The sequence below is a fragment of the Nothoprocta perdicaria genome, unplaced genomic scaffold, assembly GCF_003342845.1.
Source record: "Nothoprocta perdicaria isolate Ctin4 unplaced genomic scaffold, notPer1 scaffold_352, whole genome shotgun sequence".
In the NCBI taxonomy this organism is placed as follows: domain Eukaryota; kingdom Metazoa; phylum Chordata; class Aves; order Tinamiformes; family Tinamidae; genus Nothoprocta; species Nothoprocta perdicaria.
In genome coordinates, this window is record NW_020455591.1 from 56,712 (window position 1) to 77,803 (window position 21,092).

A 21,092-nucleotide genomic window follows, 5' to 3' on the forward strand; every position below is an offset into this window, starting at 1 on the left:
AAAAGACAGTTACTGGAATATCTATCTCCTATCCATGAAGTTGGATCTCAACTTTTGCTTACACATTTATTACTCATTCATGCAAAGAACTGCAAATACGGTGTGGCATTAACCAAGTCCCCTGTTACATTTCAGTTTTATCTAGAAAGAAAGAGCTCCCCATTTGAAACTGCAGTAATTCAATTCTCTAACTCCATCCTTCTACCTTGCATAMTTGAAATGCATGAACAGAGGGTTTAAGCATGATTATTGGGGAATTAGCCAATTTACTTAACGAATTGATCTATATTTACAACAAAGACTACTACTTTGCAACACAATCTGCTTGGTGTTGCTGTAAAAAAGCTTGGCCTCAGTTGTATTATTCCTGGTTCTTTCCTCATTGTCCTTCCTCATTACCCTAAATCCTACTAAAGCGAAGCTCTCAACAAAACTTACAAGAAGTTCGAAATCTGGAACAGGTCACAGAAATAAACAACCAAGTGTTCGTACAGATTAACTCCTATAGGAGTTAGGTAACTTTTATTGAACTGTGAGGTAATTAATTACAAAGCAGAGTGATGAAATCCAGACCAGAAACATCCAGTATCAGTTCAAGATATAGAATCAATTTTTACGGTCATAAGGGCCTGAGAGGCRGTTTTTGCTAAATGCTTGAAGCCTTACAAATTTCCTTTTAATCAGTATAATTGCTTATTCCCTCACCCACATGCACACTTACATTTTAAATAGCAGTAATTTCCTGATTTTGAGAAGGCACTACAGTGTCCTTTTAGAGTATGGAGAAGCCATTATTATGATAAACTATGAAATCTAAAGTTCAAAGTTATCCATGGAAGAAATGCAACTGCTGACTGAGGATTTATATTCAGTGATGAGGAGCGATCACCACTGTTACTGTAATGGCAATTGCAYTCTAGATGATTTACTGTCAGACTCCAGAAAAAAAGTCCACAGTGTTCAGAGCCAAGCTATCCAATGTGCACACTTAACATTGGAGAAATTGCTTCCCCTGTTCTGGAAAAATTCTTAAAGCTCCCTCGATTAAGACAGGGCACAGATGTGAGCTGTAGTCCCTTTTAACAATCAGTATGTTTTTACAGCTGGAGATTTGCTTCTCAGACAAGGCACTGGATGAGGATCTTTGCATTTATAGCTTTGGAATAGGAGTTGCAGCCACTGCAATGCTCTCAATTGCACATTCATCAGTGCCACGGCGGATTCGGAAATAGCCATTCTCTCCCCATGAGGTGCCCCAGCTGTTCTTCACAATCCAGAACTTCTCACCACTTTCTGGGTCTTTACCATAGCCCACCAACAGGACAGCATGATTGGTCAGTTCAAAAGGGTTGAAGTCATCCTGCAGCCCAGTGTGATGGTAGATTCCCTCTTTATAGAGCATGAAATCATTATAAACTTCAAAGGCAACAGCCATTGGCCCATGCAGAACAAGCTCAAGTTTCATCAGGGCTTCATTGCAGCCTCCATAGAAGCCACCAACATAATGATACTCAGAAGAGTAATAGTGATAGCAGTTGCGCTTGAAAGTGCATGGAGAATCTTCAGCCGTGTAAGGGAAGCAGTCCTCTTCCACAACGCCGAAATCTTGGACATACTTTCCAGCAATGAGGTATGGAAAGCCACCATCGCACCCTAAACAGACAAAATATCTTGTTATACCATTGGTGATTATTTTTGACATGGGAGCTTTTCCCACTCAAATCTTCTGTAACACTTTTGGACACAGTATTGAAAACCAACTAAAGCTATTCAGGCAACTTTAATATTCCATATTAGTTATAGCCACACAAAACACATCTGCTCATCACAGGAGAGCCATAGTGGGAAGACTATAACGCAAGGACCACCTCCATTTGCTCCCAAAAACACATCATGTTCACCAATCAGCTGAACATGGATAAAAAAGTCATAGTGTGCATATTATCCTTCAAAGAGCCTTAGTCATTGCTTTTGCTCTTTCTGCCATCCTTCCTCCCCACATGCTTCAGGATATTTGGTTTCAATCTTTCTATACCAGTGTACTTACCCTGAGAATACTGGCTGCAAGACACAACCTGCTGCGGACTAAAGACTGGCTTCTGAGTATTGTTTGTTAGGATACGTATCCTTGCTTCCAGCATACCCATGGAAGAAAAGGCATAGCAGCTGCCACATGAGGCTGAGGAGAGAAGGAAGAAAAAAGAATAAGAAATGTCACCTCCACATGAAGCAAATATTATGCAAATCCACTGCAGAAAGTAACACACTGGCTTTCAGGAATCAGAAGTTACACACTCAGTGAGGGGGAGGAAAAGAAAAAAAAAAAACACAAAACACACCACTTCTTTAAATATGCACGCAGGCAATCGTATTTAAAACACATAAAATCTTAGAAGCTTTTTAAGTAACACCGAGTTTATTCCAGAACAATAGACTATATGCTATATGGCTCTTCAATATATCGTAGTTGTATCATTTAAGAGTTATGTTCCCTCTTGAGAATGAGCATACAGGTACAGGGCAGAGAAAGCTCATAACTTCCCATCTCAGATTACAATCTTTTACAGAATCAAGCTGCCATGAGGCAGTGAACTATTTTAAATTAATGCTGTGAATATTGCTCTACATAGTTTAAATTTATCAGTGCACCTATATTATAATAAATAAAACTACTTGCATAACTACCTCTAAAATAACTCAAAGAGTTTAAATGGTAGGTTTAATGTAGTGGTTTCRTCCCTGTTCCCCTTACTTCCCAAAGGGGCTTAATCGTACATTGGCTTTTCAAAAGCAGTTTCCAATTCTGCTGTCTGACTCCTGTTGTCTTACTCATTATTCCCCTTACTTTTGGTGCAAGGTTTGCTTCTTATTTTTATGCCTCTCTACTTCCTGCAAATTTCCAGTAACACAGTAAGAACCTTTCAAAGTGGAACAGCAAACATCACAGGGAAGGACAATTACTTAGACGACTTTATCTACTGGTTGTCACCAAGGTGCCCAGTTCCTTTATGTTTCCTGACAGCAGGTAAGTCCAATATTGCAGAGCTATGAAAAAGAGGGCAGCTTGAACAAAACAAAATACTTTTACTGAACTGTGTGGGTGTATAAAACCAGAGTTATTATAAAAGTAGGACTTTGAAATTATACCTTCCCTCAGTTAGATGTATCTCTGAAAAGAAGGGGCAAAACCAGCTGGTACATGAATACTTTGCCCAGCAGGGCTGACTGAAATTGCAAAAGGTGCCTCCTACTCAGCATCTGAGATTAGCCATGCCCCTTTCTCAGCATTGTATGCAAAAAAAAATGGAAGTCAAAAAATACAATTAATGCAACCTTTTCATTCTGCAAACAGTGAACATGCTGAGATGTCTCACTATTGCCCTCACTGCTGTGGTACATGAGAGGTTTTTAATGCAATAGGTACATTTTTAACTTTCAAGAGAGAACCAGCATAATTGCATTTCCGTGGCTTCCTGCAAATGCTCTTCTAGTGTCAATTAAAGCTTCAGCTGCATTAGATTCAAATGACTCTGTAGAATGAGATCATTATGTTATGAGCAGTAACGATAGGACACAGATCACTTGGAAAAGAACCTTCTGTCCAGTCTTTCTACCTATTTTGATCTCCACAGAAAGCTCACAGGAGTCAGTAATTGGAACAGACAGCAAAGCTGATTACAAGCAATGACAAGCCTGCATCTTCAAAGAACATCTCTTTGTCTCTCAGAAGTTCAGAATTTGCTAACTCTGTTTCCTTCTGGTTCTGAGGCTTGCTTTACTGTAATGCAGTCACTGCATTATAAACAACTTGAACTTAACTCTGTGCTTTCCTGGGTATAGGATATGCTAGCAGTGATCCTAACACGTTATCAGTGAATTAAATCAAAAACAACTTTAGCTGCATGAAGCCTGTCACCTCAAGGTATTTTAAAGGAAAAGTGTAGATTCTTTGTAGTTCTCAAGCGCTTCAGATGAATTTCTCTTGAGATGTTCTAAGACTAGGAGATAGTCTTAGAACCTCCAAAAGGATGCAAGAGATCTGTGAAAGCATGATCTTCCWGTTTATACAATTCTCTCCACACAGACCAGACAACTTGCATCATACTGTTTATGGCCTTCTTCCCCGTGGCATTTTCTATTCAGAAGTAACTTGTATGTATAACAAAAAATCTCAAYCCCATCGTTTTAATTAAGCATCGGTATCCAGTGCCTCAGCAAATCACACAAGCTACAATAAGCAAAACTTAGTTGTTACGACAGTACCATTTCATTTAAAATCAATTTTGGGTTTTCTTCAAAAGAAAACAAAATTCCTATGTAACAGCACAGAACGAATATTCTGTGTTTAACATATACAGCTTAGATGCTCTGATTACATAAAAAGTATAGGTGGCGTTATTAACGGAAGCAACATACCATTCCTCATTTAGAGGATGCTTGAAACAATTAAAAACAGTATGAATATCGAGTGTTCCTTTAGTTGGGCAAAATGGCTGTTGGAATCCATGGTTCACATCAGAATAAAGTACTGGTCCAAGACCTGTACCTATGCAGGACTACGTAACTTCTTGCTGACATCTTTCATGATGTGAAGTGATATGAGGTGACAACTTGTGAGCTACAATTCCTATAACACTCCTATGCACCTTCTACTACYAAAAACCTAGCTGGTACCTTTATTTATTTATTTATTTTAGCTGGAAAGCTAACAAAGAGGCAAATTTATTCAGAAATGGTAGAGAAGTGATATATTAACTGAATCCACATCTGGTTTCTAGGATGGAGCTAGCTAATTCAAAAGTRTATTTCTTACACCACATGCTGTAATAGCACCCATCACTGAGACATAAACATACACTAAAATTGTATCCTCCTAGGTCTACTTTGAGCTAAATATTTCCCTACTGCAGGAAAAGGTGGTTTGGAGAGTAGTTATCAGTACATACTCTGTTCATAACACTCAATACCTCCTTTCACAGCTAGTCATCTAAGTCAGTCCTAAAGTTATTGGACTGATGAAATTTGAGAATAGTATAAAAATAAACCCATCAGAATACTTTTAAGCTATCTGATAATTTGCCATCAACAAGAATTACTGGAAGAATCAACTATATGTCAGTTCCGTCAGTGTGCAGACAGCCATGACTGAGACCGGACAAAACTTACTGGCTGTATGCATGGCACTGTAGTAATTGGCTTTCTGTCCAGTAAAAGATAGGGCTGTTTGCATAAACCAGTATCACCTTCTATTTTCACATGGCATTGCCAGCCAGAACCCACCTGGTTTCCACAGGGTGCTCCTAGCAAAAATACAATCTGTCAAGGGCAAGGTGGGATGGAAAGCTTTCATGTTAACAGCAAGCTACAGAATACAACAAAGGAGCTCTCGACAATTTCATTCAAAGAGTTTGGAATTTTTACCTTGATTCCGAACTGGGCTGACATAATTGACACCATTCACATTTCTCCAGTCCCAAGATTCCGGCAAGCTTGAAGCTTTTTTGAGCAACTCCGGTGTTATGGGTGCAGGCTTTGGTCTAAAAAGGAGAATACACTTTGAATAACACACGACACACCAGGGAAGGAAACAGAACACAAAACACACAAAACAAAACACACAAAACAAAACACTACACTATCAGTATCTTCTGACTTCTGTTGGTTGCTTCGTTTCATGCTACACAATTTCAAATAGTCTCCATCTATGCTGAGTGGGTATCAATCTCAAGAGATTAGTTTCAGTAGAATGCTGAATTTCAAATCCCTTCAAGAGGGAACCATATTATGAAGCACTCAAACTAGTCAGGTTGAAATACTTTTCAACTAATTTAAAGTGCTGAAGTAACTCGCTGACTGCAGCGGAAAACTCCCCAAGAGCTATTTTGCCTCTCTGCTAATATAAAATATGCAAGGTATCTATGATTGCAGAAGGCACCTTGCCTTGGCAGCATGCACTGACAGCAACTAAAGACTTTAATTGCAGACACAGACAGTTACATGGTTTACATCAACACTTCAATAACTGTAGTTCCACTTCCCCAGAAGATTTCCCTGGAGCAAGTTTCACTGTGACTATTTAAACAGTTTTGAATGCTACTAATCCTCTTCTACCACTTKCAGCCAAGCAATGCTTATATACATCAGCAAGTCAGGAGAATCCTGCATTAAGCATCCATGTGATCCAATGCTTGTTCCACAGACATCAGCTATGTTGCCTCTTAATAAAGCAYGAGCAGATGGAAGGACAAGATACTGTTATGATGCTGTACACTGTCCGCTTCCAAACGGATTTATGCATTAGCTACTGTATCCTAATAAGTATTTTTCTGTAAGATGAAGCCATGATAGTTTATATAATACTCATACATAGATCTGAAATTTTGATTAAAAGTTTTTTTGTGCAAACATAAAATTGTTGCCATTTGAAAAGGCCAGTGGCATTCCTACACAAAGTTGCATCAGGTTAAAGGCCAAGGGGGTGGGGTAAGCAAAAGTAAAATTGCATTCAAGAAGGGAAATTTCAGATGAAACAGCTCTTAGTTCTCAGACTACTGATGCAAAAGACGACCATGCACATGAAAGAATAATCTTTGAGGGCTGCTTCACAGTACTTTACAAAAGAGCTGACACACCACTCTGCTCTAGTGAGGAAGGGACCCCGGTCACTGGCTAAACAAATTGCTGTAGTAACCAAGAGCTTCTCTCAGAAAATCTTCACTCTTCATATTTAATAGGGAAATGTGCTTCACTGCTTTTTAACTGAAAATATGAATTAGCTGAACCAAGGTAACTTATGGCTACGGCAAATAGCTGGTAGGTACACAGGTGTGCAGGACAGGAACTGAGACTGCTCCTCTTTGTTGCACATATGATGAGAAGCCGAATGACCTTATTCATCTCAGCTRTTTGAGATAACAGATGCTTAGGACAGTCATACAAACAGTGAAATAGATTGGTACTCCATAAACATTAGCCAGAATAGCTTGAAACATGATTACTCATCCAAATCACAAATCAAAAAGCCTGCTAGCAAGAGCTGGCACAAACAGTAGCATCTTTGTGGCAGTGTTGAGGGTCTAGAGCAAAGCAAGAGGCCTTCGTACCTTGGAGCTCTGGAATAGAGACCCCCACTTCTTCTGGTTAGCTCTTCCAGGGCTAGGTTTTCATATTCTTCATACCTTGTTGCTCTCCAGGACTTCTGGAGAGTATTGATAGCATTTACGAAGTCAAAGTTGTGCACATAACGTCTGCTTGAAAGTCTGTAAATGAAATCAAACAAAACAATAACAGAAAGACTGAGATTGAAGAAAAAGATATATATACACTACTCTCCAAACTAAATATGAAGATGATATTTGTCAACAGTATTAATTCTGAAAAGAGTCTTACAGTAGGTACTAATAAAGAGATATACAGTAATCGGATCCAAGGCTAGACTCCTGGCATTTGAATCAGCCTTTAACTAGAAAGATACAATCGCCCCCTTTAGAAATGTCACATTAGCAACCAGACTAACAGAAAYTGCAACCAGACTTAACAGAAATCGCTGAAAATAAGAGACTGAAGGAGCAGGCACATCCTTCCCTGTCCTTGGACATGCTGGTAGTGCTGGGGATTAAACTGAAATATCACGCATTACAGYCTGGAAGAGCTTCCTGCTCTCACAATGCAACAAATCTGGTCTCTTTCATATAATACAGGTCAAATGTATTAACTTTGTTCAACTAGTCACAAAACTAGTCTGCAGGGTTTAGGATAAATCTTGAGGCAAAGTTACCAAAAGTTTTATTTCAGTGACAAGCCACTCATCTGTTGACTTACCTTCCTCTAGGTTTCTGGAAAGGCAGCTCGTTTGTATGAACATCTGAAGAAGCGGAAGAAATCTTGTGCCCACTGAAACAAGCCCAGTTGTGCCCAAGTACATCATGTACCCATCCAGGTAGAGTCTCATTACAGTAGCTGGTCACATTCTGGCCTTCCTTTTTGTACTGCAGTGTAAAGAGGTTATACTTGTTTAGAACAGAGACATTTGCTAGCATAGCTGTAGTCCCTATTCCACCCAGCTGCTTCTTGGTATGCACTTCAGAGGCCACTTGGTGGCCTCTAGCTCAAATGGCATCACATTCAAATGGAAAACAAATAAAGATTAAGAAAAAAAAAAAAAAAAAGAGTATTATGTGTATAAAAAACAGATCCCTAACAACTTGCTACAACAATCAGGTTGCAGCTTATACTTTTTAGCAACAAAGCAGGCATTAGTATTGGTATCAACTAACAAGCTATTTTCTAAGAAAAATATCAAAGACATCTAGCTCAAAATAAGTTTGCACAATGCAGGAAAGAACTATACTCTTCCAAATACCAAGGACAAGTCCATTTCTTTCTTTGCAATAGCACTGAAAATGTAGACACTAACATGAGCAAAAAGTTACTGACCTTACAATAAGTCATAGTGAGAACATTGTATTTGGTTCCATGTAACTATAAATGAACACCTACCTATCCTTCTAAAAGCTGTCACAGTTTAACACAAGTCCAGCTGTCAYAGTTTAACACAAGTCCAAGCACAGTGTTTCTTGATCAGTATCTGCCTTGAACATGAATACTTGATACCATAGGATACTCAAAAAATAGGCCTACTTCCTACAACATTCAGATGGAGACCCTGACTAGCACAAGAGATTACATTGATATATAACGAGTGGGACACATTTGGGACTTACATTTACGGAAAAATAGGTAATGAGATACCTGTTACTCAGCACCTTGNTTTTTTTTTTTTTTTAACTGAAACCAGCTTCCCTCCTTCCCCTGCTGCCAAGAAACCTCCTTTTCCGTTTTTAGGCTTCTTGCACTTTTAAGACAGACTATTCACATAAGTTTTATAGGCTATTTTGGGGGGCAAATGAATTCAATATTCTTTTTATTGTGTTCTGTCAGTTCACACACACAGCCTGAGCTACAAAGGAGGAATTCAGGGGCAATACTTTAAGATAAACAGTAAAGGACAAAAACCCACTTTCAACCAGTCTGTTCAATTCAAGCAATCCCCCAAAGTTCAGTAGCTATCTTTTTGCAGAATGATAGATAACATAATGTTACTAAATTGCTTTAAAAGGGAAAAACTAGGACTTTGAGACTACAGCCTATTAATAACATCTAGTTGAAGGAAATGGGGAACTCTGAGCATTTTCAGCAACTAACTGCAAATTAAATTCCAATTTGCTTCCCATGTCCTGACTATGACTTCTAAAAATAAAAAACACACCTCCAAAAACTTATGCTTAACTTCTACATATGTGTTAAATACCTAGCAAGTCATATGTAGAGGAAACAAAATAGCATCACAAATTGTTGTCACAAAAGTGACAACATATATATACACTACACACAAAAGTGACAACAGGTACAGACTGCTTATGACCAAGAGGGCATACATCAAATCAGTATTTCAGTACAAAAATACACACAGTACTTCCTGTGACCAGAGAAGGGCTGTGACAGAGTAGATCTGGCAAGTCTGACTGTACTGTTTCTAGTGACCTGCCTCCCCAAACAACAGTCACACAGGGATGTGACCAACACATCAGCTGCACCAGTTCCGTGTCATACCACTCCTGAACCACCACTGACTCAAAGTTTTGCATTAACATGCCAGAGTGAATGAAAACCAGCTGAGCTGCCTGCACGCAATCATGTCCATGCACTGCAGAGCAGTCTCCTGCCATGGAGGGAAACAGCAGGGGCAGTTGGACAACTGCTGCATGCATTTCCTTTGCAGTTAATCTTATGATGATGGTTTCAATGACTAAAGCAATAAAAGACAACTGTGGTTAGGCCACACACGAGTGCAGGCTGATGAAATTCTTGCATGCACAGCAATTAGGTAAGCCCTAACCAAGCACCTAACCAAACTGCAATAACTCCTGCAGAAACTACAAGCTACATTTCCAGTTCATGCTCTGAGACTTGAAAAGATTAACCTTAAAAGTAAATATTTGCAACAGACTTCAAGTTATGCTTGGCAATGTGTTTTTTTTTTTGTTGTTGTTAAACTGTACCAAAGTTTTCCCAAGAGCAGGTTATTATGAACAAATCTAATTGCACCTTCATTAGAAGAAATAGCTCTTTAAAGTTTTTACATTTTTAATCTCTTTAGGTAAGCAAGAAGGGCACAGAGACCTTATCGGACACAAATACAACAAACTTAGTAATGCTTTCTATAGCAGCTGCTACCCCATCACCTTATATACCTATTGTTCCTGATTTAAGCAAACCCAAGTTCTAGGAGCAGGGACTGCCACATACATTAAATCTGTCGGAAAGATGTGCCTCTCATTTGCCATTAAGTTTACAAATGTGCTTAGGCATTTCAATTTGGAAGCACATTCTTAATTTGARTAGGATTACAGACTTGGGTGCTCTGCAGTGCTAAATTATAGTARATGAGATTATCCGAACAAGTCACTGCATTTTTTTATCTGATATAAAATGCAAGCAAATRCAAAATGCAAGTCAGCTACAGATGCATTTGTTTTGTTGAAGAAAGCATTCTGCAGTACAGTGRTTTATGCTTTCAAGTTTACACTGCAGGGAAAGAAATTGCAAATGCATCTTGCTAGCCAAGTCCAACTAGGACAGACTTGAAATCAACTTCCAATTGACAAGCAGAATTAAATAGCATGAACAGCTCTGAATAAATTGCATTCAGAGTCTATATAGAACATGCTGAAACCTAGGCCTTGATACTGCCAATTGTCAAGGTTGGTTATTGCAGCAAGGAAATGGTAGCCGTAACTTGGRTCTGCTGGGAAAGAGGAAAAACAAGAGTGAGATATCACCAAGCCAGCCAGGAAAAGCTCTGTGACTTCAGTAGGGGAATACTCTACAATCAAATTCTTTCTTTGATCCAAAGTAGTGGCAATGTGCAAAATGCCCAACTCTTTTTGCTATATGACATCTCAAAGGACAGAAAAAGCACCCCTTAAGCTTTATCCCTTAAACGGGATAAATATTATTAAAAAACAAGAAATGATCAATTCCTTCTGAAGTTATAATTTTACATTAAATATGACAGACAAATCACATAATTAAGCTTCAGCTTTCCTTCTAGTCTCACTCTAGCTGCTGATGCATCTTTTTTTTTGCCATCACGAGGAAAGCCTTCTATCATGTTTAGGCCTACAGAATCCTTAAAACATCATCAGAAGCACACAATCAAGCTTCTGCTGACTCACTTTTTATCCACATATAGTCCCCTGCCTAACTACCACTACACATTAAATAAAGAGCAGAAACAAGTTCCCGCATAAACAGCAACCAAGTTGGTCTTTTGTGATGCAAACCAAATATAGAGCAGAGCAACTTCTCCTTGTTACAAGTAGCAACAATGCAAGAATGAAGTARGATGCTCTATTTAATTTCTGGAGCCCACAGAGAGAAGTCTATGTTAAAAAGTGACTACAGAACCACACAGAATGGTTAAGAAATTTGAAGGAACCTCTAGAGATCTAATTCAATCTCCCAAATCAGAAATAAAAACTGCTAAGGATTATTCATATAAATTATTAAAGCAAATTTAGGAGAGGAAAAAAGAAATATCAATACACTCACCTAATCCATCCCTTCGCTGCAGGAAGCTATTTCCCCACAGTTCCAGGTATAAGAACAAGTAACTTTAAAGTCAGCAGGGTCCTAAGAAAACTTTAGGGGGTGACTAGTAAGTAGGTTAGAAAAACAAGAARCTACTAATGTAAATTTCAGTGGGTTCTTTTTAATCTAACGGCCTGTATCTACACCCAGAAAACACAGTGACTCTGTTAAAATCACAATTTGGACAGACCAACAACACTCCTCCTAGCAGCCAGTACCTTGCCTCTTTAAGTAAAAATGCAATGCCAGTTCAGTTAATACCAACTGACCCTTCACATTGGGAGCAGAGTAAAAATATTATCTAAAATACTGCTGTTCATTTAGCCTAGTAGCTTAGTCTCAGTTTGATTGCAGTACCTGAAAAAGATGTTAAAGCTCCTAGTAGATGAAATAGGATGTTCTTGTGTCCTGACAGCCCACATGGGCTTTAGCCACAGAATTTACCCTTACTGCAACATAAACACTACTGGAACTTTATGAGCATGAACACCTTCCTGACAAGCCAAAATTCACAACTATGTGGCACAAGACATGCAAGACCCCTTCCATATTGTTGCTCTGATACTTGTAAGCCTCGTACAGAAGAGCAGAGAACATAAAGAATATAGTACGATACAATTTTAAAGCTTTGCTTCCTATCTACTTATTATATAATATTCATAAAGTGGTAAGCAGTTTAATTTGCTGAAATTTTGCTAGGATAAACAACTTTGCTCTTCTGGCGCAATCCACTAGAAAGAAAACCATTTTTTTTTTTCCCAGCAACCACACTACACACTGCAACATGAACTGATAGGTCATTCCAGAATTGAGTGATACCTCCGAAACACTGGAAAATTATTTCAGAGTAATGCTGAAGAACTTCAAGAAGTGGCAAAATCATAGACAATACCTCTGTATGAATATATATATATGCCTCTACACCTTCTTGCTCTAAATCATCTGACCTGGAAGACACGCAYGGATAATTATTTTTCCTTTCCATGAATACCAGAGACATCATCTAATAGTTTCTCATACTCTAAGTAGTGCTCTAGGCTAAGCAATACTCTTGTTTTTATGTTTCTTCTTGCTCCTTTCCAGGGAAGCACACAGCACTCTAATTAGAATTCCTGTCCACTCTATATAACTCCTGAGGGCTTCTAAATTATGACCAACACCAAGCAAACTAAGTCTGTGATAATGCAATTACCAATTGCACCTGAAAGGGTATTAGGCAATAGACTATCATTCCTCAAAAATCCTCAGAAAYGTGCACTTGGCTGAGTATAACATTTTTCCGCCAAGATCTGCAGTAGAAGATGGTGGAATAAGTCCTAGAAGAGTGCTAACGGCATTTGAAGGAACCATAATAATAGTTTACTATATCATGAGCGCACATTTTGTAGGATTTTGTAGTTCAGCTTCACATGTCATCCAATATTTACTGGGCTACAAGCAAACATGTGCCTACCTAAACACATTGCAAGGTTAAGTGGCTATAAGGAATCATTTCTTTGCCTCCATGCCCCTCTGACTGTTGTGAAACTAACAGTTTTACAGATGAACATCAAGTTCTAACCTAAGAAAGTCATCTAGTAGTTTGAAGGGGTGGGGATGGGGAACAAGGTATTTATTAAATGATGGGGCACTTTCCTGTGCTTTTCAGCCATTATACTTGCACCTTCATAATCTGTAATCTTCTTTACAGCATCAAGGAGAGATTTTACARAAAGGGCCAATATGACTTGGGCCATATTCCTTGTGCAATCTTTGAGGAAAGATATTTTTAATTTAAGTGAGTTGCTGATGCAATCCCYGCTACTCACAAGTCTGACTTCCTATGTTTTCCAAAATCAACTGCAAAACTAATGATGAAACCACTCAACTGAAAATGATGGAAGACATTTTTTTTTTTTGACATTTATAAGCAGGGTATCCTGCATTTTTGCTGTTCAAAACAGAATGAGTCAAATATATGCCTGAATGGTAAAATGGATTACATGATCTCTAGAAATTTTCTCCAACATATATTATTTAATAGCACTCTTGCATAGCAATGCATTTAGCACTCTTCAATTGCARAGAACAGAATATCATCTTAGTGCTTATCAGTCACTTAGTCAGTGCTGAACCTCTGGGGATTAATTTTGCAATGGATACATGCCAGCAACGAAGCCTGCAGGGCCTCTGAAATGTCTTCAATATAGGGCAAACAATTCTGCRTTCTGGAGCAAGCTACTTGTCACTTCTACAATTAAATTCCTCGTGTTCAAGATTCAGTTTGATAATCAAAATTTGCCTCAGCTGATCAATTTCTTGGTTTGTGGGGCAACTTTGCATTCCAGGATAAAATAGCAATCTGAAGATTCCCAGTTTATTGGTTCAGTTATCCTCCTGAGTCCAAACATAGCACTGACTGATGACTCTGTCTTTTACCCATCAAACTTGATGCACTAGGCTGGAGTTCACCGGCCTATGTTCACACATAAAACACTTAAAACAGTGCTCCACTACTCTCAGAGAGGCAGTAACACCTCATTGCTCATGAGGCAGGGCTCCTACACTGGGGAATTATGGAAGCGTCTCAGCACGAGAAATTTCAGAGGCAGTTCTTTCAGACTAGAACAGTCTCAGAATCACAAAATGGTTGAGGTTGGAAGGAAYCTCTAGAGATAATCTAGTCCAACTCCTCTGCTTCAGCAGGGACACCTAGAGCACATGGCATCCAGGTGGGTCTAGAGCATTTGCAGTTTTTCCTTGTATCATCTGCCAATCCAATCAGGAGTGCCCACAAGGATAAGTTAGTGCCACTTCCTTGCAGAGATTCAAGAACGTCTGTGTTCTCAAACTTCGCTCTTGTTTAACTACAAGAATCTCTTATGCAGAAATCTTAAATTAAAAAATTTCYGTGATAAGTGCACATAAGCAACTTCACTGTTAAAGTCTTAAAAAATAACCACTTAAATTGCCCTTTCCCTTCTGCTTAATGGGCTCTGACAGGCAAGGAGGAAGCTGCAGTAAAGTCAAAACCTCATACACTATTTATTATTCCTATGGTTAGTGCTTTCCTGGGAGACTATGGTTAGTGCTTTCCTGGGAGAGGGTACCATTTACTTCTGCTAACATACAAAAATACCAATTTTAAAGTAGCTGCTGTGGCTCCCAGGAGGCCTATTTGAAGGAAGAAACATTTCATCTCTCTCCTTGCCACTAGCCAAGGGTGAGGTTTTAAACTTGGGCATTTACCAGCACCAGATCATGCAAAACTAGAGGCAAGATTAGGTCACAAAATAACAGAGAAGCAGGTGTTCACAGACCCTGTTGACGTCTGAGCTAACTTGCCATGCACATCTGTAAAGAATATTAATTTTACTAGCAGGAAGATTTCTTACAGATCTACAAAGTATTTTGGAATATGACTGCGGAATAAGCTCCTAGGAAGTGTTCAGTGAGGAGAGTGGATGGTCTCTTTACAGTGGAAATGTCTTCCCTGTACCTGAGAACACTTTGTAGGAAAGATTAAAAAAAAAAAACAAAACAACAAAAAAGGCAACTATAACTTTACCACACTCATAACACTGCTAAGTAGCACTTGTCTTTCAGTAATTTAATTCAAAATGAGAAAGAAGATTAAAAACAATGTTTCAATGAGATCTAAGATGCCAGGAAGAAAACGAAAGATCTTTTTTTCCCCAGGCAATTGCAAAACTTAACTTCACAGAGGCCTTCAACCACTGTAGGCATAGGCAGAACGGAAAACATCAGCATTTGTGATATTTCTCAGAAAATGCCTTATGTGCAACATAAATATCTATTCCTTCCCTCTTCTCCCTACCCAGGGGCTTACAAGTCTTTCTGTATACTATGTCATTTGTTTCACTATTCAGGCCAAGGAGAACCAAATGAACCATTCCACTATGGCTTTTAGTGACTAGGGTAAAGCCTGAGCACAGGATGTTCTTCCAATAGGCAACGATGCAGAAAACACCAAGTTAACTCACCTTAAAAAAGGCAAACCATTTGTAGTCATTTATCACAAGCTCAAARCCTTGGTTGTAAATCAGAGTGAAGAAGCCATAATTGCCCAGGCTGTCCTGGGCCACGTCCARTTTCTGAAGACTCACTACCACTTTCCTTTCCACGGTTCCTGCAAGAGRAAAAGAGCAAAAGCAAAACGTTGCAGTGGGCAGTTTTAAGCAGGAAGCGCCAGCGGCGCTAAGCCCGCTCCTTCCCGCCGCGCCTCCCGCGCGGCCCCCCGAGCCCGGCCGCGCTCTCACCGGGCTGCGAGCAGTTGCTGTGGCGGCCGCCGCTGCCCCGCCACACGCGCAGCTCCCAGGTGCCCTGCAGGTCCGCGAAGGAGCAGTTGGCCGGCGTGTCGGCCCGCAGCGCGCCGAGCAGCGCCGCCAACGCCGCGGCCGCCAGCGCCCACCGSCCCATGGCGCCAACGGTCGCCAACGGCCGCCAATGGCTGCCAACCGCCGCGAGCGCAGGGGGAGAGGGCAAGGGGCGGGGGCAAGGGGCGGGGAGGCCCCGCCCCCCGAGCCGCCCCCGGCCGGGCTGGTTGGAGCCGCCGGGGTTGTCGCGGCCAGGCCGCGCCGGCGGTCCCAGGAGCGGGTGGCTCATGGAGGTGCAGCTCGTGCTGCTGGTGGCCTGGTTGTTTGTGGCGTGGGGAGGCCATGGCGGGCTGCTGTGTGTGTGGTGCACGGCCCACAGGGGTGTTCTCCCCTGCTAAAGGAGGCTCTCTCCCTGCGCCTGAGGCTGTGCCCSTCTGCAAGGGCATCTCCTTCCAAAGGGCATCCTCCTCCTCCGCAAAGTGTGTCCTCACTCCAAAAGGTGTCCTCCTTCACTAGGGCACCCTCATTCAGAGACGGCATCCCCCACCCCATGGGCTTTGCTCCTCTGAAAAGCTTCATCTTCCCCAAAGGTTGTCCTCTCCAAGGCCGCYTCCTCCCGAAAGGACATCCACCTTCCCAAGAGGGCAAGCCCCTCCAAATGCCACTCTCCTCACAGATCATTTTCTTCTGAAGAACATCMTCCTCCCCTGCAGAATATCCCTCCAAAGGTTATCCTCTTCACCAAGGTGTCCTGCCATCCGCAGGATTTCCCAAACTCCATAGGGCTTCCCCAGAACTCCTGGCCTGTCTTCAGCCCCAGACCAGCCTTCATATGCAGAGAAATTAGTCTCAAAAAGAGGCAAGGGGGTGGGGGTTGATCACCTTATTTTAGGGACCACCTTGCAGCTAGGTGCAGCTAGGATGAAGCTGAGTTTTCTTTTCTTGCTGTGGGTTTCAGCAGCACTAAGTGACTCAGAGTTTCCACAGCAGCTGTGGGTCATGGCTGGGAAATCACGTGGGTCTGGGCCTGCACAGAGAGGCATCAAACCCCTTTAGCAAAGTGGCAACCGCCCCCAGGCCACTTCCTGGCTGAAAGACAAAGTTCCCCCAGAAGGCAGAAAGAAGCCTTGGGGTTGTGCAAGATCATGGGTCTTTGCAAAGGACCAGTGCTGTTACAGGGCAGAGATGTTTCTGCTGGCATGGAGGAGGGCATGAGGCTCCAAGGGCAAGCCGGTGCATGACTGAGTGGGCATGGGGAGTGCTTGTTGTTTCACTGTGTCTCCATGTTCAAAATGTGTTTACTTTCACAACCTCAAAATAATATGTATGATCAAGGCTTAAAAAAAGAGAGACAAAACGAAACAAAAAAAAGACAGCAAAGCCATTCAGGGGAACCGGGGGTTTTGAAAATAAAGCATTAGTTTAACTACAGGAAGGAGTTTAACCTCCTTAAACTGGTGAAAATCTCTTCATTTTGACTTCAGAAGCTTGGTTTTAACTAACTCACTTCTGAGCTAAACCAGAAGTAAACTCGAGGAGTCCTAAAATGTTTTTACAGTGATTTAACTCCAAAGATTGGAACTGCATCCATAATTTTGAGGAATTTCAAGTGATACATCACTTACATTAGGGCCATCATTTTGCTTTTATTGCTTTGAACTTCTGCTGAGGGATTAGCCTAACGTTATCTTGCAGAATGTTAGAACAACCAGCTAATATATGCTCTTGCTCAAGGCGGCAAAGATACAAAGAAATATATTTCCTTTGTTTTGGAACATGCTTGAGTGTATCTTGAAGCATTAACTTGATAGGCAGAGTAGAGTAAGTGGAATTTCCACTGTCTTACAAGCAGGAAAACTAACGCTGCTTCAGTTCAGTGAGATTGCATTGACTGGCAGTGTTGTTATGAACGTTAAAGAACAGCTCTAGGATTTGCAAGTTTTTTCTTTCACTTTCTTCCTTTCTTAACTTTTTAATTTCTTAATTTCTTTCTCAATCTTTCTGTGTGTCTTTCTTTTCCTTAGTCCTGGCTACATTTTGCTAGACTGGCCTGTGCCTTCCTGTTTCAAATCAAGCTTATCTATTGAGAATGTCTTATCATGTCTTCACATGATCCTGTCTCTCCTTCTCTCTCTCTTTTTTTTTTTTNTGTGTGTGTGTGTTTTTCCAGCAAGGTTTTATTAATTCTATATTCTCAAAAAACAAAAATAATAAAAATAAAATTCCCAGCAATCTTAGGGAAAAGTCTGTCTTTCGGTTCTTCACATTTTATATGCAGGAACAGAAAATGTCTGTGGTATTGTTATCTCTTTCCCATTACACTAGTTGGATATTCCTGCCTGTTCACATGTGGAATGTGCTTTGAACCTCAGTTTTTGATTTCAGTTTTTAAGCACTGCCTCCAGTCATTTGTTCAAAAACCTGTTGCTTTATTTTTGATTGCTTTGGAGTCCCAGTAGATTCTCGCAGATAGCACAAATAGCAAGGCTTACATGATTTGATTGTAAAGCCCTCACTGAAACGAAGCAGGTTAGCTCAAATTCAGCCTGGCCTGTTGAGCTCAATTCTGCCCTGGCACTCAACGTGCCCCTTCAGCTGCAGTTTGTTCTGCCTGTTTGAGCAAAGTGGAAATCCTTTTCCCTTGTTTCCAACCGTAATTCTGAGTGAACTATTTCCTTGTAGCAACCTCCCCTCCTCACACACTGGCAGTGAAATCTGGCCTTAAATTAGCGCCAGTGTGCACGTAGAATGGGACATTTTCTTTGTTCAGTGACAAACTTCGGTCTGATCATTTCACGCAAGGTGTCTGGTCTTCTGCAACAGGAATGGTGTCGATTATCTCACCTCCCTGAGCCATGTTTTACAACCGTTTTACAAAAATCATGAGACTGAGGGCAAAGTGCTGCAGAGTGGTCAAGTCAGTTCAGTGGCTTGCAGTTGTCTCCAATAGGGAGTGGTCTGGTACTAACCCTGCCAAAGCTTTGATATTCATTGGTGCCTTTTGTAAGGCAACTGATAAACTTTTAGATTGGCTCACTACATACTGAATGACTGACAATTAAGCTTTTATCTCTTGCCTTTCTCAATCTTGGCCACTTTGACCAACCACTGACTATCCAAATAGAAGTTTTGTGTGACCGTATGGGTGCTGATGTGAGGAAAAGATTTGCTGCACAGAAAACAATCTTGTGAGAAAACAAATAAACAAATAAAAAGTGATTGTTAATCAGTCTGGCCAGTTCTSCAGTCTGGGAGCCAAGGATGACCTCGGTACTAATGGCCTATCTGCAATTTTAAAGCACAAAGTGATGGTGATGTGCCCAGACTGCTTCACACAAAGTTGATTTCAGACAAAAAAGAACTGAAAACAAGGTGCTTGTGCACAAAAACCTACCAACTATTTTAGATATATCTGTCCTATAAAGACTGATTTCTCTTCTTATAAACTGTGCTGACCACAGCAGCACATCTTCCCTACTGCAACTGAAGCTGTTAGCGCAGTGTGGCAAAAAGAATAGCAACAAATACAGAATCTAAACATAATGTGGGATTTAGAGGTTTTTTTTTTTTTTTGTCTGATTTGTAATTTGGGAAGATGCAAGAATGTTAGCATTTTTCTAGTCCTCTCTAGTCTCTGATATTAATTCCTTACTAAGAGTTGTTTTGTCCACAAAATTGTTGTTTTGTGGATGGCTCTCTGCAAGAGCAACATGATAATTATAYGCCTGTAAAAAATAGAGAGTTGTAGTCAAAGACTTATTTTCCAGAGCATTAATTCATGCACAGTCATTATCTCACTATAAATTTTAAGCAGTGATTTTATTGCAGGGTACTTAAACCAGCTTGGTACTATATACCTTTATGCGTGATTGAGCTCGTCCAGTGGATGAGCCTTCCTTTCGGCTGTTTTCTAGGAGGAGGTAGTTAAGATGTATTTGCTACACCTTTAAWACAGTAACTTAAGTGAAGACTAAGCTGTCTGAAACAGTTCAAACTGTTGCTAGTAATTGTAGAAATTAATTTTATAAATAGGACTATCAGGATGATTTGTCCAGTGTGTATATGAGGCATGTAGAGACGGGACTCACCACCACTTATAAGCTCTGACAACACTAGCAAACTCTACTGCCATTTCAACTTGTTGAAATCTATCCAAATTATATGGAGAACATTTTGCCCAGGATATCTACATATATCACTGAAGGATGTAGCTGGCCAGGAAGCAAGAGTTTTCCAGGATGTTTTTTAGTTTGTTTGTTTGTTTGTTTGTTTTTCAAACATGTTTTATTCTGAAACTAATAAATAAACAAACAACAAAGAAATGTGGAAGAAGTCTGCTGATATACTTCCTTTTAGAAACAGCCAGCATATTTCCTCAAATCTGCTCAACAGACTTTTTTTAAAATTATTTTTCCTACTTGWCACAAAGTTAGCTTTCTAAAATACTACCACTCTCCAAAGCTTTAATAATAATAATAATGRCAATAATAAGTAATACTGGGGAGGAATTTTAACACAAGCTGAGTGTGATTTAATGGTCTAGYGTGTTCTTTGACCAGGAGCATCATTCCTCTCCCCATGCTGCAGAGTGCAGTTCTGGGTGCGCCAGCAAAAACATCTGCAGAGCAGCATGGGGACATGCAAAGGGAAACTGATAAAAGTGTATTTAAAAAAAGGAAGGGGAGTAGAAGGGAGTAGAAAAAGAGCAGAAGGTTGGGAAGATACTTTAATTGTGTGAATTCACTGAGCTGGGCCTTTGCATCCCTCCCAGGCAKCTCAAGCTCTGCACTTTAGAAGCAGGTCAGCAGAGCCTTGGCCTTCCTATGCGCTGGTGCAAGGACACAAGCCATAGTGGAATCTGATTCATCTGATCCCAGGAGTCCAGTGTAAATATCACCTTTCAGTCAGTCTGTCTGACATTTGTCCCTCGATAATTTATTACTTTTTTTTTTTTTCCTGAAAGGTGATACACAGAATACTTGACTAAATAGACTCTATGCATGTGTGTGGTTTTATTCCTCCTGTTCCTGGAAAATCCTTTCTTAATTTTTGCAATGTTGAATTTGAGCTATTGTTGCAAAGTTGGGAAATTTGGGTGGAGACTTCTTTGAGACTTTTGTTTTG

The 21,092-nt window shown here is 40.4% G+C and overlaps 1 protein-coding gene across 1 annotated transcript; it reads right to left on the reverse strand.

The window, feature by feature from the left end:
• Window positions 1–577: 577 nt before the first annotated feature.
• Window positions 578–16,071, reverse strand: CTSC (cathepsin C). Its single transcript, XM_026044181.1, has 7 exons — window positions 15,912–16,071; window positions 15,636–15,781; window positions 7,822–7,988; window positions 7,104–7,259; window positions 5,422–5,537; window positions 2,048–2,179; window positions 578–1,653 (listed from the first exon to the last, which is right to left on the reverse strand). Exons 1-7 carry the CDS (start codon window positions 16,069–16,071, stop codon window positions 1,151–1,153), a joined length of 1,380 nt encoding a protein of 459 aa, XP_025899966.1. The 3' UTR covers window positions 578–1,150.
• Window positions 16,072–21,092: the final 5,021 nt, after the last annotated feature.